The 26,283-nt window shown below is 42.4% G+C and overlaps 1 protein-coding gene across 5 annotated transcripts in view; it reads left to right on the forward strand.

Annotated features, from left to right (window-relative positions):
• The window catches only part of Baalc (BAALC binder of MAP3K1 and KLF4), a 67,087-nt gene extending 41,142 nt beyond the window's left edge, over positions 1 to 25,945 (forward strand). For 3 of the 5 annotated variants that reach the window (XM_074068968.1, XM_020176102.2, XM_074068969.1), the window contains 2 exons: positions 12,615 to 12,781; positions 23,522 to 25,945. In XM_074068968.1, the coding sequence (XP_073925069.1) occupies positions 12,615 to 12,781; positions 23,522 to 23,632 (278 nt within the window). In that variant the 3' untranslated portion in view covers positions 23,633 to 25,945. Of the gene's footprint in view, positions 1 to 12,614; positions 12,782 to 23,521 lie in introns of those variants that run through there. The other 2 variants (XR_012446382.1, XM_074068970.1) reach the window with 2 other exon arrangements.
• Positions 25,946 to 26,283: the final 338 nt, after the last annotated feature.

Raw genomic sequence — 26,283 nt, forward strand, 5'->3', positions numbered from 1 at the left:
CTTCTGGACAGAGTCCAGCCTTCATGGGAGTCTGTGGGGAGCCACAGCAAGCTGCAGAGGAGTGGAGACAAGTGGCTGGAGACCTGTATTAGTTACTTTTGCATGGCTATGACCAAAGTACCTGTGAGCATAGCTTAAGGGAGGAAAGATTTGTTTTGGGTCACTGCTTCAGAGAATTCAGCCCATGGTTGCTTGGCGCCATGCTTTTGGGCAGACACCATGGTGGTGGGAGCATGTTGTATAGGAGTTTCTTATCTCATGGCAGACAGGAAGCAGAGAGATAGACAGGAAGAGGCCAGGGACAAGATATCCCCAAGGACCCAACCCTACTTTCTCTAGCTAGGTCCTACCTCCTCAAATTTCCAGAATCTCCAAAAATAGTACAACCAGCTAGGGACCAAGCATTCAACACATGAGACTGTGAGGGACATTTTATACTCAGACCATAACAAAGCCTGTGACATCCACCTGTCAATTTCACTGTCTACGGAAGTCTTCCCTTTACTCCCTGAGACCTCTACAGTAATCAGAACAGCAAGAATGGCTCATGTTTACATTCACGTCCTTTGGAATTTTAGCTGTTTGGTACATCAAGAGGAAAAAGGCACTTTACCACATAAAGGTGACAAGGCAGCTTCTTCCTGCAATGATGATACCTCTCTGATATTCTGCTGTATGTCAAGACTCTTTCAACCAACATTTCTTGAGTGCTAGGTGTGGAATGAGCAAGCCAGGCGTGGTCCTTGTCTTCATGGATCTCCCTGACTGGCAGGCATGGGATGAGTCGTTCTAAGAGTGACACATGTTCCAAAGAGAAAGGACATGTGGGAAGGGATGGGAAGCACAGCCTGTGTGTTAGGGAGGGGTGTGGGAAGGCCCCCTGAGAAGCCAAGTTTAAGTTGAGATGGAGACTTAGCCAGGGCTTAGGGAGAGCAACTGAGTAGATAAGGACAGTGTTGTAAAGGGTGTGGACATCTTTGATGTCCCATGGACCCAGGGCAGAAGACAGAGCCTAAACACATGCGGTCAGAAGAGACAGGAAACCCACAAAGAGCCTTCCAGTCATGGGGTCTCTATCCTAAAGGCATTGAGAAGTCAGTGAATGGTGGGCCAGGGTTTGTTTCACAGTTCTGGATTTCCCTGCCTGCCAATGGAGAATGAAATCCATGGGCCACCATTCATTTCTTCTTTGTTAGCAGCCTCTCTCTGGCTCCTTGGTAGGATCCCCCAAATGCCTGCAGCACCCCTGCTAGTTGAGTTTCTCTGGAATCATTATGCACCTCAGCAGGTGGTCCTGATCCTGTCTGGAGTGGAGATGGAGTGCAGTGTTGGGAATGCGTGTCTCATCTTCCACGGTGACCCAGAGGGCTGGGCACTGGCAGGAGGACAATTTTCTAGGTCTGAAGAATAAGAAATGCAGCAAGATGGCTGCATTTATCTTGTCACCGGTGCTTTTCTGAGTGCTGCACTTAATTGTGAAAGTAAGTTACTTGGATTCGAAAGGGAGTGAGACATTTGAGCTGTGGATCACCTTCAAACAAGCTATCAGAAATCTTTCATTTATTTTGATGACACTATACATCACTCATTACTGCCTAACCCTGAAAATGGAGAATGTCATTCATTGTAGTGTTTCTTTCTAAATGATGTAAGGAAATACAAATGCATGTAAAAGCAGAGTTTTCTTTTTCTTTTTTCATTTTTCTTTTTTTATTCATATGTGCATACAAGGCTTGGTTCATTTCTCCCCCCTGCCCCCACCCCCTCCCTTACCACCCACTCCGCCCCCTCCCTCTCCCCCCCCACTCCCTCAATACCCAGCAGAAACTATTTTGCCCTTATTTCTAATTTTGTTGTAGAGAGAGTATAAGCCATAATAGGAAGGAACAAGGGGTTTTGCTGGTTGAGATAAGGATAGCTATACAGGGCATTGACTCACATTGATTTCCTGTGCGTGGGTGTTACCTTCTAGGTTAATTCTTTTTGATCTAACCTTTTCTCTAGTTCCTTCCTGGTCCCCTTTTCCTATTGGCCTCAGTTGCTTTAAGGTATCTGCTTTAGTTTCTCTGCGTTAAGGGCAACAAATGCTAGCTAGTTTTTTAGGTGTCTTACCTATCCTCACCCCTTACTTGTGTGCTCTCGAAAAGCAGAGTTTTCTAGACCTAGCAAGAAAGCTGGCCCTGGCACCAACTATGCTGGACTCTAGGCAAGGTACTTAACCTGCCTGACCCTCAGTGTCCCCTTCTGTGACAATGAAGTAGAGGTGGGAATAAAATTCCAATAGCATGCTCCTAGCTATGATTTTCTTTTTTTTTTTTAGAAATTGGGGTTTGAACTTAGGGCTTCATACTTGCTAGACAAGCACTGTACCACTGAGTCACACCTCTAGCCCCTGCTATAAGTCATTTCAGGAGTCTTTCTTTGCGTCCTTACCTCTGAACATGACGCTGGTGTGAGCCCACAGATGTTGAGTTTCATTTCTTTCCTTTTATTAATCTTCATGCTACTGACGCCCAGTCTTTCCTTTGAAACAGTGCTTAAGAATCCCTTGCTCTATGAAAAACTACCATGCCTTATTTCAGTCACAGAAGTAACCCACAGAAGTTACTAGAACAGCTATAATTCAGCTATTGGAGTGCTCAATGAGCACCACCATGTGACTGCCCTTGGGAGCTGGCCATCTCATCACTGATTTTAGAAGGGTTGTACTTTGTAGAACAGGCTAATATAGCGATGTATTAATTCTGTGTGCTGTTCTCCCCTTCTGTTTCATATTTGGTTGCTATTTTGATGATTAAATGTGATAAAGAAAAAATAGCCAAATATTTTGAATGGGTCCAAATCCATTAACAAGGAGAAGATGTAGAATACAAGAATACAGCATAGCACTATTTCATAATGTATGAAAAATGTAAAAATATTATAAAGGCCCTTTTAACTACCTCATGACCCTCTGTCTTTTCCCCAAAGTAAACATTTTTATCAGTTTGTTCGACATATTTCTAGTCTGTTTTCTGTGTACACACACACACACACACACACACACAAAACCTATTCATTTTTTGTACACACACAGAAAGCCAATAATGACATACTATGTGACATTGTTATTTTTCAAGATAGAAGCTATCATTTGCCAGGCAACGTGGCTCATGCCTATAATTCCAGCTGGGAGGCAGAGAGCCAGAGGATGGCTGTTTGAGGCCAGTCCAGGAAAAAAGTCAGAAAGATTCCATCTCAAAAACAAAAACAAAAAAAAGTGAGTGTGGTGGTAAGTGCCTGTCACCCCAGCTACGTGGGAGGTGTAAGTAGGAAAAGCACTGTTCAGGCTGGCCCTGGCAAAAACTAGAGACCCTATGCAAACACAATGACAGCAAAAAGGGCTGGGAGCATGGCTCAAGTGATAGAGTGCTTACCTAGTAAGAGTGAGATCCTGAGTTCAAACCCCAGTACCACAAAATAAAAAAGCTGTCATTTTTACATATTTATACTGTTTGTTTTCTACTAAACTTCTGTCTGTATAAATCTTTCTCAGTCTTTTAAGTTGTATAGGATTTCAAGGAGCAGGAAAGCCACAGTTTATTTAGTAATTATCCAAATGATGAATGGCTTTGTTGATTACATTTTCACTATTACAGTGCTATCAAAACAGCCTCAACGGTCCTCTTTGTGCAGTGGTTAGAGGTTTTTGAAGTACACACGGAGGACTGAAATTGCTGAATCATAATGACGAGCACAGTTTAAAGTTGACTAGATTCTGCTAATTGCTCTACAAAATCATTCTACTTATACTCCCACCAGCAGTACATAAGAGAACTCATTAACCCATACCCTTTTCAATATTTTATAGTCAAACTTTCTAACTTTGCCATTCTGAAGGATGATATTCAATTTTGCATGGCTCTGTTTCAGTAATTCTTAAGTAAGCCACAAGTTCCAAATTAAATTACAGAAGCTCACAGGGTCTAGTTAGGTGTTTTATGTCCCTAATAATAGTGAGGTTGAAGCACAGGACAGGAACCTAAAGGTTACCAGAGGATCGATTGCTTTGCATGGCTTTGAGCTTTCAAAATTAAAAAATTCAGTTGCCTGGTGTGGTGGTTTGCACCTGTAATCCTAGCACTCAGGAGGCAGAAGCAGGAAGATCACAAGTTCTAGGCCAGCCTAGGCTACATAATGAGACCCTATCTCAAGAAACAAATAGGACTAGGGGTGCGGCTCAGGTGCCTGCTTAGCAAGTGTGAGGCCTTGACTTAAAACCCCAGTACAGCCAAAACAAAAGAAACAAATAATAACAACAACAACAATTGACCGAATTCTCCTAATTGTGGTTGACCTAAATATTTTTCTAAACTAAGCTAATAAAGATAAATTATCTAATTTCTAATGTCCACCTCAGAGGACAATTTAGTGCCAGCAATAGCCAGTGTGGAAAGAGCCTGACGAAGAAGCTGGTTGTACTAAGTTAAGAAAATGTCCAAGAGTTAAAAAACAAAAACAAACAAAATGGAAACCGAACAAACCAGGAAATGAGTTGTCACTAAAAGCCACTTGCAACAAGTGATTGAAGCAAGAAAACAGAGTGTCTCAGTCTACAAAGTACCTTACATGGGGTAATTTATAAACAATAGAAATTTATTGCTCTCAGTTCTGGAAGGTGGGAAGCACAAGAAGCAGATTCATTGTCTGGTGAAGGCTTCCTTTCTGCTTCAAAGATGGCTCCTCTTGCTACTTCCGTACATGATGGATGCTGTCATCAACCTCTTCTATAAAGGCACTATTCCTATTCATTTGTAAAGACCCCTAAAGGCCCACTTCTTTATACTGTTGCACAGGGGTTTAGAGTTCCACAAATAAATCTGAGTGAGACACCAGCATTGAGACCATAGCTGAGTGGAAAATTGCATTGGCAGACTCATTTCCTAAGGGAAAATTCCACTGACTAAGGGAAAGAGTCTACACAGCAAGCCGTCAAGGCTCTCATGGTTCCAGCCACCTATGGAACAGTTTAAGGGACTTTCCTCCAGAGTGTTTTTTAAAGCCCTGACTGGTTAGATCTGCCAATTCTGTGGAAAGAGGCCAGGCCACAGCAGGACAGCTTGAGTGAACATGAAAGGATTAAAAGACCAAGGTAAGCCTCTTCACCCAAGCGGAAATGGGGCCACGATGGACAGACCTTGGCCAAGGAAGTCCGTCAGCAATTCTTTTTCTTTCTTTTTTTTGGTGGCACTGGAGTTTGAACACAGGGTTTCATTCTTGCTAGACAGGTGCTCCACCACTTGAGCCTCTCCACCAGCACTCATCAGCCCTTCTTGAGTAAACCAGTCACCAGAGGTACAGTGTGTTCCTGAGGGTGACTCCTCACACTCAACTCCTGGGACTTTCTTCCCAGACATCCGTTAGTCACCCTAGGAGAGCAGTTGTGCTAAGGGGTGATGCCTGGTGCGTTGTCTGGGAGTACAAGTAAGCAACTCCCTTGGGAGGCACTGGAGCCTAAGAAGGGGGGGTGGTCCAAGGAGAATCACATGGAAGGGGAGTTAGACTCATGGACCAGTGAGATTTATTGTCTAAGTGTTCTCCACTTTGCCCTGATCTCCTTCTCTAGGAGAGCACTGTGTCAAAACCCTTTCACATCACCCCCTTCCTTCTCCCTTTGAGGAGAATTCAGTCTTTGTCTTCCATCTCCCTGTGTCCTCTCTGGTGGAGCTAAGAGACCAGGCAGAGACTGGCAGAGGCAGGAAGAAAAGGGAAGTGGCTGGGAGAGTATTAGCTGAGAAACTCCAGCACTAGTAAACGATAGGGCTGGCCAGCACAGTGCCTGGCACATGGAAGGATCTAAATAAATATTTTAGAACGAATTGTTTGATTGAAAGGCAAATAATAAAAGACGGAATAAGCCATCTGTGATGTAGAACAAGCAGCTGGAGGAGGAATGAAGCTGGTAGATAAGGTGGAAAAACGGATCTGTGTTGTTGTCTAATCTCACTTGTTAAAAACTGTGTTGCGTCTGTATTTAAAACCCATTTGGGGACATAGTAGGTAAACTGTCAACTAACAATTATCTCTGGTTGGTAGGTTTGTGGGTAATTTTCACCTTCTTGTTTTTTTTTCCTAACCAGTGTAGTTCGGTTTCCTACATGAAATATCTGTTTCTTACATAAGAAAAACAGAAAGGTAAAGTGTTGTGGGCTGAATTGTATCCCCCTATATGCATGTGTTGAAGTCCTAATCCCACTCAATGCCTTCCCCTCCTACCTCATCTCAGAAAGTGATTATATTTGGAAATAGGGATTTTTTTTCTGGAAGTACTGAGGTTTGAACTCAGAGCCTTCAATTTGCCAATCAGGCACCCTATCACCTGAGCCACGCCCCCAGCCCTTTTCACTTTTGGGATCTTTTCACATAGAGTCTTAAATTTATCCATCTTGACTGGGATTCTCCTGTTTATGCTTACTGCATTGCTGGGATGACAGCCAAGCACTGCCACAACTAGTCTTTTATTGGTTGAGATAGGGTCTCTTGAACCTCAATCCTTGGGATCTCTGCCTCCCAAGTAGCTAGGATTACAAGCATTAGCCACCTTGCCAGGTGAGATAGGGCCTTTAAAGAGATAATTAACACAACATGAGGTCATCTGGCTGGTCATAGTCCAAGGTGATTGGTGTCCTTATTCAAAGAGGAGATTAGGACACAGGCACACCCAGAGGGAAGACCATGTAGTGACACAGAAAAGTGACATCCATCCATAAGCCAAGAAGAGAGGCTTCAGAAGAAACCAACTTTTAACACCTTGATCTTGGATCCTTAGCCTTTAGAAAATTTCCCATTTAAGCCACCCAGTCTGTAGTCACTTGTTGTAACAGCCTTCAAAAACTAATACACAAGTACATAAGTAACATTTTAGAGAATTATTCAATGGGAGGAAAAGAGGAAAGGGAAGAGCACCAGAGAAGTATTTGGGTCAATTTGAGAAGAAGGCTCTGGAAAAGAACAGGGTACAATTATGGTCATAATAATACTGCACGTCTTAGAAACAGATAGGAAGCACCTTTGATGAGAGAATTTTTATTACAGAGTCAGGACAGCCCGCAGTAAATAACATAGAGATATGGTGAGTACCCACCCCCACGAACCTGCTCCGTGAGGATCTTGGAACAGAAGTGAAGTTTCGAACTGGGAGTCGCCACAGAGGGATCAAAGGGAGAGTTAAGTAAGCAACCCTCAGAGAAGACTGACAGGTTCTAGAGAGAGAAGAAAAGCCAGGTTTTGACTTTCTCTTTTGGCTGTCTCCCAGTTTGTTAGCTTGGGGTTTTTGGTCTCATAGGTGTCTCTTTGCGGGGAGAAATGATTGCAGCCCTGATTTTACCACAGACAGAAGGCAGGACTCTCCTTGTGCCTGGCTGCTGTGCGCAGTTCCAGCTGTTCTCTCCACAGGCATCCTTCTTGCCTGCTGCTGGGTGCCACTGGGAGCCATTCCTCTCCACCCCCATGACCAAGGGTAGCTGTGACAGGCAGCTAGTGGTTCATCTCAGGGAACAGAAGTTTCCAGTGCCCTCCTGATCAGGAGCCATGGCCTGAGGGGGGCCCCATTGCAGCACTGCAGGTGTCCTTAGGGACTGCAGAAAACTACCAGTCTCTTTCCCCAACCATTTCTGTTCAAGTCCAAATGTGCGTCTTTATTTTGTTTAGTCAATAAAACATTCCGAAATGTGTTGCTCATCGTTTTTTAAAATAATAGCTTTGCTGAACCTTAATTCACACACCATACAATTGACCTATTTAAAACATGCAATTAAATGATTTTTTAAAAAATTCACAGGGTTGTGCAGCTTTCCCCACAACCAATTTTAGAACATTTTCATTGCCTGGGGGACAGGAACCCACACCCATTAAGTCATTCTTCATTTCCTCAAATATCCCCCACCCTTGGGCAACTACTAATCTACTTTTCTTTTTATTTAGTTTTTTCATTTTTAATTTGTTTTTATTTTTATTGTTGTACTGTGGGTACATTGTGACATTTACAAAAATGCTTACAATATATCTAGATCCATTCCTCCATCATTCTCCTTTACCTCCCTTCCCCCTTTAATCTACTTTTCTTTTCTTTGTGTGTGTGTGTGTGTGTGTGTATGTGTTTATTTATTCATTTTGTCATATGTGCATACATTGTTTGGACCATCTCTCCCCCCTTAATCTACTCTTCTACCTGTAGAATTGCCTATTCTTAAATACTTCTTGATAAAGTGGAATCAAAATAATGTTGCTTTTCACTTTGTATAATGTTTTCAAGTTTCATGTAACAGTACTTCATTTTTGTATTGACAAATAGGATTAACCCATCCATCAGCTGATGGGTATTTGGGTTGTTTCTATTTTTTAGTTATTATAAGTAGAGCTGTTAGAACCTTTTGTGTGGATATAGATTTTCATTTTTCTTGGGTGTATAACTAGGTAGGGCCTTGCTGGATCATGATAACTCTATGTCTACTTTTTGAAGATCTGATGGATTGAAGGCAATTGAACACTTTATATCCCCACAACAGTTTAGGAGGCTTCCAAATTCTCCACATCTTCATCAAGATTACTCAACTTTTTAAAAAAATTATAGCTACTTTAGAGGGTGCAAAATGGCGTCTCCTTGTTTTGGCTATTCATTTTTCTAATGATGCTGAGCGTCTTTTCTGGTGTTCATTGGCCATTTACATATCTTCTTGGAGTAAAGCCTGTTCAAATCCTTTGCTCTTGTTTTCATTGGGCTATCTTTTTTTGTTGTTGTTGTCATCGAGTTGAAAGTGTTCTTTCAACTCTTATCCCTTATCGGGTGTATGATTTTCAAAACTTCCCTCCTATTCTATGGATTTTCTATTCACTTTCTTCATGGTGAATGTTCAGTTTTGCTGCTGCCCACTTCACGTGTCTTTTTGTTGTTGTTGCTTGTGTTTTGGGGTCATTTCTAAAAAAGCATTGTATAACTTAAGGTCATGAAGATTTATGACTATGTTTCTTATAAGTATTTTATAATTTTAGCTCTTACATTCAGATTTTTTTATTCCTTTTGATTTAATTTTGTATGTGGTGCAAGATAGGAGTCTGCTTCATTCTTTTGCATGCAGATGATCAGTTGTTCCAGCACATTTATTGAAAAATTGTTTTCTCTTACCGAATTTTTTGGCATCCTTGTCCAAAATCAATTGACTATGAATGTAAGGACTACTTAACATTTTTAAAGAAGATAGATAAATAAATAGATAGATGTGTGTGTGTGTGTGTGTGTGTGTGTGCGTGTGTGTGTGTGAGAGAGAGAGAGAGAGAGATTGGAACTCAGGGCTTTGTGCTTGCAAAGCAGGTGCTCTATGGCTTGAGCCACACATCCAATCCATTTTGCCCTGGTTATTTTTGGAGATGAGATCTCACCTCAAACCTCCATCCTCCCCATCTCAGCCTCCCAAGTACCTAAGGCTCCAGGCATGAGCCACCAGTCCTATCTGGCTTAAAGAATATTTTTTTAATAACAGTTATGCAAAAGTTCTCATATCATATGATACATAGTATGTACTTGGCAATTATCCATCAGAGTGAAGAAATAACAGACATCTTGCTATTCTAGCTCATTTTGAAAGATGAGACAAATTCTCAGCAAGTGGTTAAGTAGTCACAATTTAATTTATATCTCAATTCAGGCGAAAGTGTCATCAGCCATGTGCTTTGGACCTGAGCCCAGACAGGGTTTGATGAGCCAGAGTTTCAGCTGATGTGACTTTAGGAGATCCTTCCCAAGTAGATGGCAATGTCTTATCCTTTGGTTTTTTGTCATTGAGGCGAATGCCTTGCAGGCATTCTGATGACTTTGGGTAGACTTTCTGATCACCTCCATCAGAGAGAGCCAGGTGTTGGGGTTAAGGAGAAAACCTGTTCTCCATGTGGCCCCCAGTTTCCATTTTTAATTTCTATACTCTGCCCTCCTTGCCAGCTCCATTTCCAAAATAGTAAAAAGCTTTGGCAAGATGTCACTGGCTGCCGTTTATCAGCAAGCGTTGACACAGCTGCTTCCCATCATTTGGCAAAGTCAGTGATTTGGCTTGTCTTTTAGATGAGATGAAAATTTTGTGAAGGTTGTCAAAAAGGACATACTCCAGGGGCACCCAAATACCTCTAGAATTATTGTTCTACAATTTACTGTGCAAAAAATAAAGATGAGCTCTTTTTAATTTTTTTTTTATTCCAGACAGGGTCTCACTGTGTAGCCCAGACTGGCCTCAAACTCATGATTACCCACCTCAGCCTCCCAAGAGCTGGGATTATATAAATGAATATTTTTGCAAGCAACCCTCAAAACTAGCCTAAGTGTTGATTTTTATATCAGACATAGATCTGCATATATCTGTATCTCTGTCCAAAATATAAAAGAACCTTTGAAGTCTTTAGAATCCCCTGCCTCAGAATCTTCAGGAGAACTTTCAAAAAGTTGTATTCCTGAGCCTCTACTGATTCAGTTCTGAGAGAACAGATGTAGGGATCTGCATTTGAAGATATCCCAGGTGGGTCTCGTACACACTAACATTGAAAACTGCTTCTTGGGAGTTTTTCCTAGAAGGAAATAGTTGCTAATACCACAAACTTTAGGATTGTGGGTTAATGTCAATTTCTTCTATAAAATAAGGGTAATTCTCACACCTCCTAGGCTTGTGAGGGGACAGAGGTGGTATGCAGGAGGTGTGCATGAGGAACCCAGCAGCTAGTACAATGCAGAATTTATTCACTTATTATATGGGAATAATAATTCCTATTTCATAGGCTGTGGTACATCCACAAGGGTTCTAACAGTGTCTGGTACATGCAGTGCACTTATTATGACCAGCTGCCTGTCCTCCTGTGCTGCTTTCAGTGGTCCCACTAGTTACATTCTTGACTTAGGAGTCACACCGTCAGCTAAGGGCTAAGCCACTGAGCCTGATAAATAAGTAGAGAAAGTCTGATGACAAGCAGAGAAACAGAGTCAGCTTGGGGACCAGCATTGCCAAGTAGTAAGCCAGTGTAATCTGTCTGGTGTGGTTAAGAGGTCACCACAGTAGGTCAAGAATATGAACTTAGTAACTTTTACTTTTGTCTGCAACAAACCAGGTATTTTTGCTGCATGGATTTAATTTAACTTGTATTTCCTACTTCTGAAAAATATATTCAACCTTAGAAAACTTGTAAAATACAGAAAAACATAAAGCCAAAATGATCTTTACCTCATCACCCGGAGGTATGCCCTGTGTAGAAGACTAGAACATGCCATTCCAAATACACTACTTTGGCATAAGGATTGTTTTGAGCTGAAGGCAATAGAGGAGAAGCAGATACCAAAAAAACCCCAAACAAACAAAACCCAAAACACCCAAATAAAAAACCTCTCTGTCCAGTCCTCACCTCTGCTTATTTGCCTAAAAGTAGGATATAAATTTACAAAGTTGCTCCTGGATTGGGTGGGGGGAGGGCGTTAAGAAATCAGAGTTGTAATTTGAGTTTAGTCACCAATGGAAAGTGAAAACGCTGAGCCAAATGAGAGATTTTCAGACTGTTTCTAGAAGCCTATGGCTCAGGAAAGTGGCCAGGGAGTGGAGGGGCTACTGAGAGCAAGGGGCTGCCCAATTGCTTCATAGTCACAGCAGGTCTCCTTCTGCAAGGCAGCTTCATGTGTGTGCAACCAACGCAGCCACACAGGGCTTACTGGGCTTCTAAGGGGCCCTGGTTTGGACTTAATGTTCTGCAGGTGCCATCTTGAAATTCTTAATAATTTGAGTTGTGTAAGTGCATTGCCCTTGAATGTACTGCCTCTCTCTGAGCCAAACCCCTTGCTGGTGTTAAGGCCTCAGCTGGTGGAGGAGTGGAGTGTCTGCCCCACCTGACTGCTCCTGCCTCTCAACGGTGACAGCAGAGCCTCTGCCTGCTTCCTGCATCCTTCTTGGCCCCAAACATGCTTTCTGGGCCCTTTTCTCTTTCCAATCAGATTCTTTTCATCCTTCACAAATTCCCATGCCATTCTCCTCTGACTTTTCAGTGAGGTTATTTATTTAAACTTCTGCCATTCCCCAGCATCGTTATGGGAGGCACACCTGCTCAGTCCAACACTTTGAGATGGAAATATTCAAACATTTCTGTGTAACCTACAAGGCAGTAATCTTACTTCTAGGAATTTGTCACAAAGAAAAATTAAGACTAAATCTTTAACCTCAAGAAGTATCATCCCAGTAATGTTTATATTGAAAAGTAGAAACAAATATCCAACGAGAGGCAATTGATCAAATAAATGGTGGCACAGTTGTATAACAGATGTGTGAAAAATAATGGCTGAATGTTTCATGGGATGGAAAAATTGTCATCAATGTATTAAGTGAAAATTTTAAGTTACAAAATTATTTTAAAAGCTCATTTATATATATTTTTAAAATCTCATATATGTATATATATATCCATATGTATATATAAATACACATGTATTCTTATAGAAAAGTATAGCTCTGTATAGTGGAATTTCTGGTGACTTTTTTGCTGTTTGACGACCCTTTTCTCCACAATCTTGGAATTCTTCACAACTGTCATGTGCCATCCTCTGCTTACCTCCTTAGGTGTGCTGGAAGATGGAATGTCCTCTAATGGTGTGACCCGACCTGCAGCCCCAAGTGGCATATCCAAGCCAGAGAAGAAGATGAACAGTGGCACTCAGTGCCCCAATTCCCAGAGCCTCAGTTCAGGCCCTCAGGCTCAGAAACAGAATGGCCTTTGGATCACAGAGGTAGGTTCATAGCCACAGAAGCCAGTTGGACCTGGAGAATGGGCACTGAAGCTTGCTCCAGGTCAGGGTCACCTACACTGTGTGTAAGGAGGTAGCACCCTGGCAATGGAAACACACCACACCTCCCATGTGAAAGTTGCTGCAAACCTCACCCATCTCCTGCCTTGAGGGATGCTGCTTTTTGTTGAATCTGTGGAAATGGGTCCTTGATATTTGCCCTCTGAAGGAAGTGTGTGTTTACATAAGCACAGCTTTGTCCAAAGATCTCCTTTCCTGGGGCAGAGACCATTGAACCATCCCAGGCCAGGCAGCAGACCAGTCTCAGGAGTCAGCAGAGTGGGTAAAAGGCAAAGGAAATAGCTAAAAGACCAGTGTAGTAGAGAACAAGTTACACACCCTCCAACCAGGAGGGCAGTGGAAGTGTCTCAAGGGAGGGTCTTATGGACGGTGGTGATAGCATCTCTCCAGACTATTGCCATCAGAGAGATGTCCTGGACCTCCCTGATCCTTTTTCTCCCAGAGCTATTGTTGGGAAGTCCTCCTCCTGACACCTTTGGTCCTCCCATGGGTGCGAGAGGGTACAGCCCAGAACAAACACTCTTGGTAGACTGGGCTCAGTTTGTACTTCCTTCTCAGCTCCTCCCTCCCACTTCCTCATCATCCCCCACTCCTTCAAAGTCCACTGCTAACCCCATCTTCCAAATCTATCTTCTCTCCTCTCCCAATGCCACCTGTTTTCTAAGGGCACCACTGATAGAATTCTCATATCAGTGAGTTGCCTTTCTAAGCTTTGATCAGAAAACTGGTTGAAAATTCAGCTCTAAATTTACTAACCAAGGAGCCTTGAAGGAGTCACTTACGCTCTCAGAATCTCAGGTTCCTTATGCACACAAAGCAAATAAAACAATACCAAAGGGAGTAGACAGATGGGCCTGCCCTTGTAAGCTGAGACATACCCAACAATGGCAGTAAGATTCAACAGAGTTGGCACCCACCACTGTAACCCAATTAAGTGGAACACAGGTATAGGCCTTTAGCTGCTGTAGAAGGTAATAATATGTGTTGGGATGGATGTGGGGGAGATAGATGTGAGGACAGTGGTGGCCCTGCTAGGGTTCTGCATTGTCTACCTTGCCTGTGCATACACTGACCTTCTGGAGACCTAATTGTTGCCATCTTCCAAGACTGTCTGGGCCCCATGGAACCACACTTGGTGACATGTGTCAGACATGTGTCCCTTAGCCTCCTCCCCATACTTGTGACTCCACTCCTTAAGCCAGAATGGACCAAGGTAGGGAGGGGCATATTGACCTGGAGGATGACTTGATCCATATGGTGTTTCCCCACCTCACTTGATGGGCGATGCCCTCATCACTCATCAAAGGTGTGTTTTGCACTTTACAAAGTGTTTTTAGGTCTGCTGGATCATTAAATCCTCCAAGACCACAGCAAAGTAAGCATCATATCCGTTTTATGGGCAAGGAGATCGGGGTTCATTTGATGGTGTAACACAAGTACGGGACGTGGATATGGCAATATAAATGCAGAAAATGGGTGTCACTACACCAAGCAAGGTAGAGCATAAGATGTTGAAGGACTTACTTTAGAAGAACAATGTATCAGTTAGTTATTGTCACCATTACGCTTCCAAACAAAGCACACCAACATTCAGTGGCTTAAACCGCAACTTTTCTTCCCTCCCTCATGACAGCTGCAACTTCAATGGGTTAAGTTTTTGTGTTCACAAATTAATGAACCATGGCAGTGTTGTAACTATTTCCCAAGGAAGATTAGGAATTCAGACAATTGTGAATTCACCAGTGGTCTTTGCATCCTGAGACCTCTCCACTTACCAGGTCTCCAAGGCCTTCGAAGGCCAAGGCGAAAGTTTTTCTACCTGAAGTGTCAATTTCCAAGGAAAGTTTACCTCTTCTTGAGGATACTGTCAAAATAGTTACATTTTAACCACACCCAGGCAGGCTTTGAACTAAAAGTTGAGAAGACCTAAGTTATACCAACACTGGCTCTTAACAAAAAGCATAGAACTTACCCAGAGAAAGGAGTTTTCTTCCTATCCCCTGCTGGGCCTCTGATATATCTCTTTGATATATGTCTTTTCATTCTCTCTCTCTCTCTCTCTCTCTCTTTCTCACTCTCTCTCTCTTTTCCTCAGGTATTGGGGTTTGAACTCAGGGCTCCACCACTTGAGCCACACCACAGTTCTTCTGCCTTTAGTATGTTTCTCAGATAGGATCTCGAGCTAATTTTGTTGGGACCAGCCTCGAACCATGATCCTCCTTCCTCCACTTCCCAAGTGGCTGGAATTAGAGGCGTGAGTCACCACATTTACCCCTCAGCTTTTTTCTTTTACCTTGGAGCAAAACGTCATGCTTTTCAGTGTCCATTTTCCTCTGATCATCTTTGGCACCCCCAGGATGATCTACAGATGGTCCCCAAGTGACATTGGCTCCACTTAGAATTTTTGAACTTTGCGATGGTGTGAAAACCATGTGAATTCAGTAGAAACCATACTTCAGATATTAAATTTTGATCTTTTCCTGTGGTAGCAACATGACGCTAGGCAGCAAAAGGGAGCCACATCTCCCAATCAGCTTTGTACTAACAAGGGGAAACAACCAATACTCCACAGTATACTGCGCTGTTAAGCTAGGATGCTCAGGTGATTAGGTGTGCTGAATGCGTTTTTGAATTGTTTTGTTTTCAACTTGCCAAGCAGCCACTCTGTTAGCATCTCAGTGTTCTCCTTGTGCTGACGGTTCTTCAGCCATTTTTAGACCTTTCCTTCTCCAGAAGACCCATGCAGAAGCAGGCAGCCTCATCTACCTGTTTTCCCACTCAGATGTACGAAACAAGTTTGTGTGTTTAAGGCAATCTTTGCTAGGCATGGAAAATTCCATCCTCAGTTCCTATAAGCACTCTTAAGATCCATTCATCAAATGTCCATTGAGTGCTGGTCAGTGGCCAGGCACTGTTCTAGTGCCAGGGACCCAGGAGTGGAAAAGGCAGACGTGGCATTTTCTCTGAAGCAGCTGCCAGTTTTAATCAGGCTAACGGTAAGAAGCAAATGATATAGAATAAATAAACAAAGCAGTTACAGTCTCAGACTGGTGTTCTGAAGGAACCAGAAAGTCACTAGTAGAGGGTAGCCACTGCTCTCTGGAGCACGGATGCCTCTCCACAGTTCTGAAGGGTAATAGGGCGCAGCTAACGTTGCCAATGATCGTAAGCAACAGCATCTTGTGTTTTGAATGTTCTCCACTCCATGCTCCATCAAACAACCCTAGCTCCTTTTTCTTGACTCCCTGTGACCCCTGCGCTCTGCCTAGTGTTAATAGGTGCTAACTGGCAAAAAATGATTGTGCCAAAAAATTTCACAAATTAAAACCATCTGTCTTGGTTCTTTATCACACCTTGGTTTTCACAGTCATCTGGGATCTTATTGACCCCCAGCATCTGGTAAGTAATTGTCCATGTCTTCCTCACCCATATCTCCACTTGTGCTCAACAAACAGGAGGGGAAGCTCTGTAGTTGCTACTTTTCTGCTAATTATTTATTCAGGAACTCTGGACTGCCTCCAAGCATTTACTCTAGAACCTTAGTATGCTATTTCCTTGGGCTTTGAACTCTTCCTCACCCCCACTCCCCACCCACCTCAAAAAAAAAACAAAACAAACCCAACAAAACAACAGAAAAAAAAAATCCCTGCCTCCTTAAGCCTTAAGTATTCAACTCAGGTAGAAATATACATGTGGATGGATCGCTAAGCAGACAAAACTCTTAAGTATGTGTCTGAACTCCCGAGGAGCCTGCATGTCTTCCAAAGCTGCATATTTTCTAGTTGCTATATTATTTTTGGCAAAGTGACGAGACCATGCTAAAGGAATTAGCTGTTGTTGTCTGGACTAATTCTCAGCTAAGGGATTTCCTTCTGTCCCACCCCCAGTGTCTAGACAACAGTCATTGACAAAGCCCAGTCTAGGAAGGATTGGGTGAAACCCTGCAGGGCTGGGGAAATCCAGTCAAGAAAAGAGGATAGGATCAGCCTGGAATTTCTGCTGAACAACAGTTATGTGAGACCTGTCAGGGAAGAGTTTGGAAAGTAAAGCTCAATCTCTCCTAGGAAAACAGAAACAAGACATAAAAAGAGTGGAGAGAATGAAAGAACCACTGGGGAAAACAAGAGAGGGGAAGCTGTTAGAAGGACACTTTGGTGTACTTAGCAGCTCAGGCGTAGGAAGAAGGAAGGAATTTAGAAGCATAGAAAAGTGCACCTACATATTGGCTGCTAAACAGAGGTCGTGAGTCTTACTATTCAGTTAAGGGTCTGCAATAAAAACCACTCCAATTACCAAGCTCTCCCAGCATAGCCCTCCTCACTCTTTTATATTCTTCCTTCCATACCTGAGTCTACTCAGGGTTATGCATCTAACTGTTACTCAATAACCGCCTGTCGACTGAATGAGTCCTAAAATTAGAAAAGGTTTCCTAGGGTTTCCATTACCACCCCCCCCAACTCCAGCAGAACTGTCACATGATGACTGTACTGTCAGAGGCCAGATTTTTTTAAGCAGGTTCTGCAACCTCCCTAGTGATCTCTCCATCTGAGGCTCAAGGAACAAAACAAGTGCCTTTGGCACTTGATAATAAGCCCTTGACTGAGTGAGCGTAAGCAGGGTCTCATCCCTGCCTTCCAAGGCTAGCAGCTGGCCCCTAGTGGAGTTGCTACAATAGACTCTTCCCTGACTAATTTCATTTGACTGAATCCTGATTAATTCACATCAATTAGATAAAAATACATGAAGCAGCAGCAAGTCAATTCATGGAATTTGAAGACCACTGGAGGTTTCTCCTTTTAGTGGAGCACTGACTGATGTCAAAGATTTTGAGTTGCAGCCTACAAGTCTCTACTCTTTTAATCTTCTGAGAAGGAGGAGAGGAGGAATCTAAAGACTTTGGAATGATGACTATGTGCCAGACACACTATGTGCCATGCATTGGCATCATTTTTAATCCTCATGACTCTGAAGGTTAAATATTATCCTTCCCCATCTGGGAAAACAGAGGCTCAGAAGCTGAGTATTTGGCTGACAGGACGCAGGGAGTAGTGTTTTAGCTGCATTAGAATTCAAACTTATGTCTGTCTGCTTCCACACCCCATGTTCTTCCTTCTTAGTACCTGAAACACAACAGTGGAAAAGAGAGTGAGCCTCAGCAGAGCTGTAGGAGGCTGGATGTGGGACCTAGAGCCACCAACTCTAGTCTGACTTGCCACCTATTTGATTTTGGCCATGGGAAAACTGCACTAGCCTGAGTGACTTCAGCTGCCTCCTTACAAAAGAAAACATAGTAAGATTCTCACCTATCTCTCAGGGATGGTGTAAGGAACAATCACTTATGAACATAACTGAAGTCCAGTAGGAAACTTCTAGAGGAAACTTAAACAGGGTACAGCAGGTTAAGTTTCTGTTCCTGGGGATTTTTCTTTTCCTTCCTTCCTTCCAGATTTACCTTTGCATTATTTATTAATTGTCTATTATGTGACAGGAACTAAGTTAGATTCTGGAGATACTGTAGTGAACAAAAGAGACTGGGTCCCCACCCTCTTGAAGTTTATAGTCTTATTAGAAAATAAAAAACAAGTGAATAAATAAATAAATATACAAACAGTTCAAACTACAATTAAAAGCCAGGCAGGAAGTAAAGAGAGAGTGGGGAGAGAGAGACATTGTCTCATGATGGTATATGCTTAGAAAATCCCTGCAACATCCCATAGAAAGTTTTCAGCCATGATTATTTCTGGAGAAGGCCTTGGGGCGGTCAGAGTGTTACTTCTTACTGGGTCCTTTCTGCTTAATTTTTTTAACCATAATCATGTATTGCTTTTTAATTAAAAATGCTAATAATTCAGAAGAATTGGTGTCTGATAAGTCATAATCTCAGTAAGCCTTGCTTTTCTTGGGTGTTTGCAAAGAACCGTGAAAAGGTTTACACAATCCCATGTTAGATTCAGACGTATTTGTTGAGTCCAAGCAAAGTGGAGACTATCTCTGTTTCCATTTGGGTCAAAACTCAGAAATGACTGAGCAAATTTCACTGTAGTCTTGAGCCCAGGTCTTTACAGAGCAGCCAGGCTGTCCCCTCCTCCATGGGGAATGAGCCAGATCACTGACTTCTGAACCCCAAGAGAAACAAGTCCATCTGGGTTGGAGGCTGCCAAGAAATTATCAGTCAATCTGGTTACCTTTGAGAAATGGCAGCCAGGAAAGACTTTTAATTAAAGAGGCAGTAACAAGGGGACTCAAGTCTGAGTCACAGGGCACTCAACCCGCAGAAATTAAAATGAGGCAAGAGAAGAATAGAAAAGCTGTCAAACAAGGTGAGAAGTAAGAGGTGGCCCATTAGCAAGAGTCTAACGGTGACAGAGCTCACAGAACAAGAACACTGGAAGTGGGGGAAAGATTAAATTAGATTGAATTAGCAGACAGCTCCAAAAGGAAAAGGTGCCAAATAGGATTGTCTCATTATCAAATTAAGAACCTTAAGATTTTTTTTTAAAGCCACTAATTGCAATAGGGACACATTTTCTTTTCCTGTCATTAAAAAGGGGGGAGGAATGTTGAACAGAAATGGCTGGCTGGCTGAAAACCACTTCAGAAGGGTATGTATCTGTGTTGTTTAATGTGTCCTGATGTACAAAAGGTTGTAACTGTTCTTTGTATCTATCTAGCTTTTTTTTTCCAGGGAGAAAAGCAACTTACTTCTTGGAACTTCTAGAGAAAATACCTGGAAGTGTAGTTTTATTCCTTATATTTTTCTGCCTCTTATTTGGCTTAGAATTGAAGACTTCTAAGTTGGAACTAGGTTTCAGTGACTACCTACTTTCTCGTGTCCCCACAGCTATAAAAGGAGTGGACACCTTTCCGGTGATGTCTCTAGACTTCAAAGTTTCTCTTTTTAAAATGTTTCCAACAAATTCCATGGTTGTTCTAGTTGTTTAATATGATAATTATTTGAAAGTGGACTTGTGTGCTGCTGGGAATTCTCTGTGCTTATTTGGACTTTTTAGCCCAAAGCCCATCTTTTAGAATTGTTGTTATTGCTCTTTCGAAGTAGCAGTCATAGTTGTCAGTTTCAGCAGAGTAAAGTTTTTGATGTCCATTTGGTATGTTCCACATGATTTTTCAGATGAAAGTGATGACAATGACTACCATTGGGTGACTAACGATACAGGTTTGCTAGGGACTGAAAAGATTTGTGGAATGTGGCACTTTTAGTTTTAAAATGGGTCAGTCCTGAAATTGGTCACCTTACCAGTGCTAAATGACATACTCAATTCTCTCAAAAATATCTAAGAAGCACGTATGATTTCTGTTTCTCAGGTAAGGTACTGAAACTCAGGTTAATACAAGTCAAAGGTTGCCTGGGTTACCTGGTGAGTTCAGGGCCACTTAGCAAGATCCTGCCTCAAAACTTTTAAAAAGGGTTTGGGAGGTGACTCAGTGGTAGAGCATTTGCCCAGCAAACACAAGGCCCTGGGTTCAATCCCCAGTACAGAAAAGAGAAAACCCTAAACAGCGTTGACCACTGGTTGTTAAAGCGAGGGTACATTGACAAGGACACCAGAATGTTAACAGGAAAACAATGAAGTCCTATCTTTTGAAATCAATGGATAAAGGCTAAAATGACCGACTTGAAGTTGTCCTTGAACACCCTCCAAATCAACCATACAGTATTATCTGAGGGCTGGCTCCCCGGAAGTAGAGCCTAAAATGGTGATTCTTGGTCAAGGAATTATTGATGCCTGTGTGGTACTGGGAAAGTAGCTCCAGTCAGAGGATCTCATTTAGCAAATGCATAAGCTCACTGGAGCAGTCCTAGAGCAGCCTCGGTGTATCCTACAGGGAGCGATGGAGCAAGAGGGGCATGGTTGATTGACTCTGAGGCAAGAAGGCCAGGCTTTGTAGCCCTCACAATCAGGCCCTGGCTATGGGCCCTCTGCAGGAATTAGGTTACAATCTCCTTGGTATTTCTGGGGTAGCCTCATCTGGCTCCAATCAGATGAGGACAATTCTCAAAAGAAGGGCGTTGCTGTGAGTAGTTAGTAGCCAGGACTCCGCAGCTGGAGGAAGGATGTCCTACATGAGTAAGTGGAGGGGGACAGCAGCTACAGGAAGTACACAGGTTTCACTTGACAAACTAGGAACATGCCTACCACGTGTTAATAAACTCAGCAGAGCAGCTTATTTTGTCCAGCACTGCAACATTCACCATTTCTTTGGACGCACTACAGATCATATGGTTGGCTTGAGTTCAGGAGCCGTGTTGTCCAAAAAACAGGCCAAGCATGAGGAGATACTTGGCACTGTGAGAGCTGATCCCACGGGATCTAAGACTATGTTTTCCATGAAGCACATATGACATGTCATTATCCAGGGTGTTCGTTAGGAAGTACTTATAGGGTCAACACCTGTGGAAAGAAAAGATGAATGCAGACACAGGTAAAGAGAGAAACTGAGACTCTGTGTAGGCAAATGACATCCTCAGTGACCCCCACCCATGGGGAGCTTTGGAGCTGAATGAGTTGCCAGATTTATTTGGCTGCATTGGACCAAAATGGTCAGGTGTTTATATCCCTTCCTTTACCTCCCCACAGTGGGCTACCTGTGGAAGGACCCATACTTTTCTGAAGCTGAGGCCACCCTTGCAGGAATGGATTACTAGAAGTTATCTTCTGACTGTGCCCCTGCACCTGGGCAGCAGGTCCTTCCTGGCATGGGGCTTGGGTGGCACATTCCTGTGTCCATCCACTGGTGGAGGCAATTAGTAAAGTCACCTCATACTTACTCCAAACACACCATCATTGAGTGGAAAGGTCAACCCCCCCACCACCACGACACACTCATCTCCAGATTGTTGGGAATTAAGTCTGGGATATCAGGATTCTCAAACTGCAACTGAAATAACACTCAAGAGTCATTCAGCAAAGCAGACAGTTTTACTTCTGCAGAAAGGTGTCCAACTGACAAGAAGTCTAGTTAGTAAGCACACTGAGCAGAAGTCTGCTCAGGTTTTATCCCTGACACTACACTACCTTGCACGAGAATAACCCCATGCTTGGGTTCACAACTCTTCATGGTTGGCTGCTATTCAGGGTAGGGTAAGGTTTGATGTAAAACTTAAGATTTTGGGAACTCTGGGTGGGAGATTACTGGTAATTTACTTGTATAGCAACTTTCAGATGTGACCAGAGTCATGCATTGGACAGTCCTTGGACAAACAGGATGTGGGAAAAGGGGCAACTTGACAAAGAAATGAGTCTTAAGGTCCTGGTAACTTGAAACCTATATTAGCTAAGATGGTTGCTCCTCCTAGGGTAGAGCAGAAAAGACAAGCTTAAATCCCACAAGAAAAAGGCTGTTTTCAGTTTGCAAGAAGTGGGTGATAGGCACATATTTTTGAAAACTCTACAGTTTATTCAATGCTTTAATATTTAAAATTAATTCTGTTCATTCTTTCTCTTAGATGTTGAGCCTTTTGAGCTCTACTTAGGAAGTCGTTCCCTATACTTATCTGTTCCAGTGTATTTCCTACTATTTCCTGGAATTGTTTGAAAGTTTCAGGCCTTATATTAAGGTCTTTGATCCACTTTGAGTTGCTTTTGGTACAGGGTAAAAGACAGGGATCTAGTTTCATTCTTCTACATGTGGATATCCAGTTTTCCCAGCAGCATTTGTTGAAGAGACTGTCTTTTCTCCATCATGTGTTTTGGGCTCCTTTGTCGAAGATCAGTTGGCTACAGATGCATGGATTTATGTATGGATCTTCTATTCTGATCCATTGGTCTTCCTGTCTGATTTTGTGCCAATACCATGCTGTTTTTATTGTTACGGCTCTGTAGTATATTTTGAATTTGGGTATTGTAATGCTGCCAGCATTGGTCTGTCTTCCTCAAGGTAGACAACCTACTTTTTAAGATTTCTCATTTTTATTTAGTAAGAGGCATTGTGCTAAGTATCTTCCATGAATTACCTCACTTAATCCTTATAAAAACTTGATGAAGTGGATAATATTAGTTCCCATTTTACAGATGAGGATTCAGAATTAGTGAGGTTAGAAAAAACTTGCCCATTACAAAATTATATAGCCAATTTTTTTTAAATGTTTTTTTTTTTTTTCTGCAATATTGGGGCTTGAACTTAGGGCCTACACCTTGGGCCACTCCACCATTCATTTTTTGTGCTGGGTTTTTTCGAGAGAGGGTCTTGTGTAATTAATTGCCCAAGGCTGGCTACAAACCGCAAGTCCTCCTGATCTCTGCCTCCTGAGTAGCTAGGATTATAGGCGTGAGCCACCAGCCTTTGGTTCACATTACCATTTGATGGACCTTAGTGAATTCATTCATTCAACCTTTTACTGAGTATATCTGAAGCCAGGCTCTTTGTTAGACTGGTATCCAAGGTTCAACAGAGAAACTTTTGAAAATAACAATGTATAGGTGTATCCAGGCATCTTTTGTTACCTAGTTAAGATGCACAATTTTCATTTTTAGTGTACCAGTTAAAATAAATTTAACAAAATATAAAACTCTGAAGGGGAGTTTATGTGTACATGTTCTTATAGACCTGTATGTTTATCATAATCTCAAGAAATTAGGGCAAATGTGAGGACTCTGAGGTATTTCCCAGTGACTCAATTCACTATTTTGAACTTTTCAACAGGCTAAAAGAGATGCTAAACGAATGTCTGCAAAAGAAGTCACCATTAATGTTACAGAGAGCATCCGACAGATGGACAGAAGTAAAAGAATCACAAAGAACTGCATCAACTAGCAGAGTGTCCAAATCTAAGAGCAGATGGACTTCCTTGTGGTCTATATAGTGCTGGTCCCATCAAGAAACCTTGAAGAAGTGTCCACTTGCTGAACGTGGATGCTGCTGAGCGCCTTGAGAGATGGTTTGGCCTGGCAGCAAACAGCTGGCCTGAGCTGTTGGGACCTTCTCAGCCTCCGGTTTATTGCATACCATGAACATATTGAACGGTCCTTGAATGTGTTAATTGACTTCCCAGGTGCAGTTGTGTTTGCCTCTTTGCAGCTCCTGTAATAGGGCCTGCCACAGACATGGTGAGCCAAAGCTACAGGTTGGTTTATAAAGCAGAAGTGGATTTGTTACAAGAAAAATTCACAGATCAGTGTTAGCTCTCCTGACTTGACAGTATATGGCTTCAGGTGAGCTCATTCATTCATTCTTTCTTTCTTTTTAAATTCTGCCACCACAAAACTTACTGTTTTCACCTAAAAGCTGGCTTTCATGCACTCTAACCCCAGACATATAAGAACCGAAGAAACAGGAAAACTCTGTTATTCTTGTCTCCTTAGCTCAGTATGAGATAGCTTAGATCCAATTTCACATGTGCTGACTCCAACAGTGCCTGGGGGGAGTCTTTGGGAGGTCTCCGTGACGCAGTGACAACTGTTCCTCCCATGCTGGCGTCCATACGTCATTCTCCAAATCATCATGTCATGATCCTTGTGGCCAATGCATCCAACCCAGGATGCCCTACAGGGCTGAGCCAGACATTGCTTTTGTTTATAACTGTCCAGTTCCCTTTGCTTGTCTTCTGCTGGGTTTTCTCTCTCCATTTGGGTCATTTGTAACTGTAATCAGACAAGAGGGAGGTGATTCAGGAACACATGTGGCTACACACAGCTTCCCGTCAGCCTCTCAGTACACATCCCCAGGACTGTATTATTCTGGCATCTGCAACTTAATTATTTAAGAAAGCCAGTACCTGGTGATGTGGCTTTACATTGACAGCACACTGTCATGCACTCTGTTGGAAAACACGTAGTTGAACGGTCAAATCATGTTTTGATAAGAATTATTTTCTAGCATTTTTAAAACACATGTTCATCTGGGCATATTTTCCTCCAAAGTAAAGTAGCATTTTTTTTTTTTTTGGCTTTTCTTTTTTGGTGCTGGGATCGAACCCAGGGCCTGGCAAATGCTAGGCAAGTGCTGTACCACCGAGCTACATCCCAGCGCAAGTAGCATGGTTTTTAAAGGATTGTTAATATGACTGAGATTGGAAGAGGTAAGGTTAAAGTTGTATCAAACAGTACCAATAAACTCCATGTTGAGCAGAAATAGGCAGCCTGCTGGTGTGTGTTTATATAACATAATCCAGAGAACTAACCTAAACAGGCTACTCAGATACTCAACCTTTTATCTACTAATTATTATTCCTCAAACACAAGTAGGTAGTGTTATTCATTCTTTCTTTCTTTCATGGTAGACTGCATATTTACTCATGAAATATTTAATACCAACCCTGTGCCAGCCACTGTACAGAGGTTGAGGGGTTTGGAGTCTGGTCAGTCACAACTACATCCTGAATCTAACGTGAACTTGGTAATCAGGAGACTGACTTAGACCATAAGGTATAGTGTGTGTGGTGAATCACTCTGCAGTGGGATCCACTTCTATCTGAGACTAGGTTTGTGTGAAACTGCTGATCTAGGTGTTCTGAACACAGTACCAACCTTCACCATGCTCAAAAGCACTTTTCCTAAACCTCTATCATTTTGATTCATTGTTAAAGGGCTTTTAGGGAACTTCACGTTCTGAAATTTTTAAAAATAAAATTAAAAGCAAAACTTGTGACTCATATGTCCCCAGTGGCATCTGTCAGCAGGAGCCCCCCCAGCTGCAAGCTTGGCAGCGATCCTGCGAGTTCAAGGGCTTGTTCTCCCCAGGGCATGCGTGTTGTGTTTTGAGCAGGTGTGGCCTCATCAGTCAATGAGCTGTCAGCCACAGGCTAAGCCCAGCTTCTCTTTAAAACTCTGTGTTTGCTTCAGTTCACTGCTGCATGTGTTTTGAAAATGTTCAATTTGAGGTGTTTCTGCTTATATAGAAATACTTTTTCACTTTGCAGGGAGAAGGGAATGGAGGGCTTGTGATCTGGCTCTCCCTAGAACCATCTAGATTTCACTAAGGTAGTACTCTAAGTTAAGCCATGTCACTGAAAATTTCATCTGCAAATTTTTTCATGTACGTTTAAGACAGAAACTGATTCTTACAATCTATTGGACTAACTCCTCCATTGCAAAGTTTGTGTCAATAAAGTCATTAACTTCAAATATATATGGGTGGCTACAGAGAATGTTTACTGGAACCTTAAATTTGTATGTATAACATTTTTAAAAATGGCTTTTTACATAAGTGATTCCTGTGAATCTTCCCAACAACCTTGAAAAGCAGGGAAGGAGAATGCTGTGCCCTAATTTACACTTTCAGATGTATTTATAGTGCACTCAGCCAGGAAGTGATGGGCTGGGATGCAAGACAGGGAAGTTGGCCAGCAAAATCAGTGACTTTCCCACGATAGCCTGGTGTTGACCACAGCAAGAAAGTCCAGCATGACTGGCAGATTCAGCCATTCAGAGGGAATTGTCAATGAATCTGAAACTGGGCCAAGTCCA

This window comes from Castor canadensis, chromosome 3, assembly GCF_047511655.1.
Source record: "Castor canadensis chromosome 3, mCasCan1.hap1v2, whole genome shotgun sequence".
Taxonomy (NCBI): domain Eukaryota; kingdom Metazoa; phylum Chordata; class Mammalia; order Rodentia; family Castoridae; genus Castor; species Castor canadensis.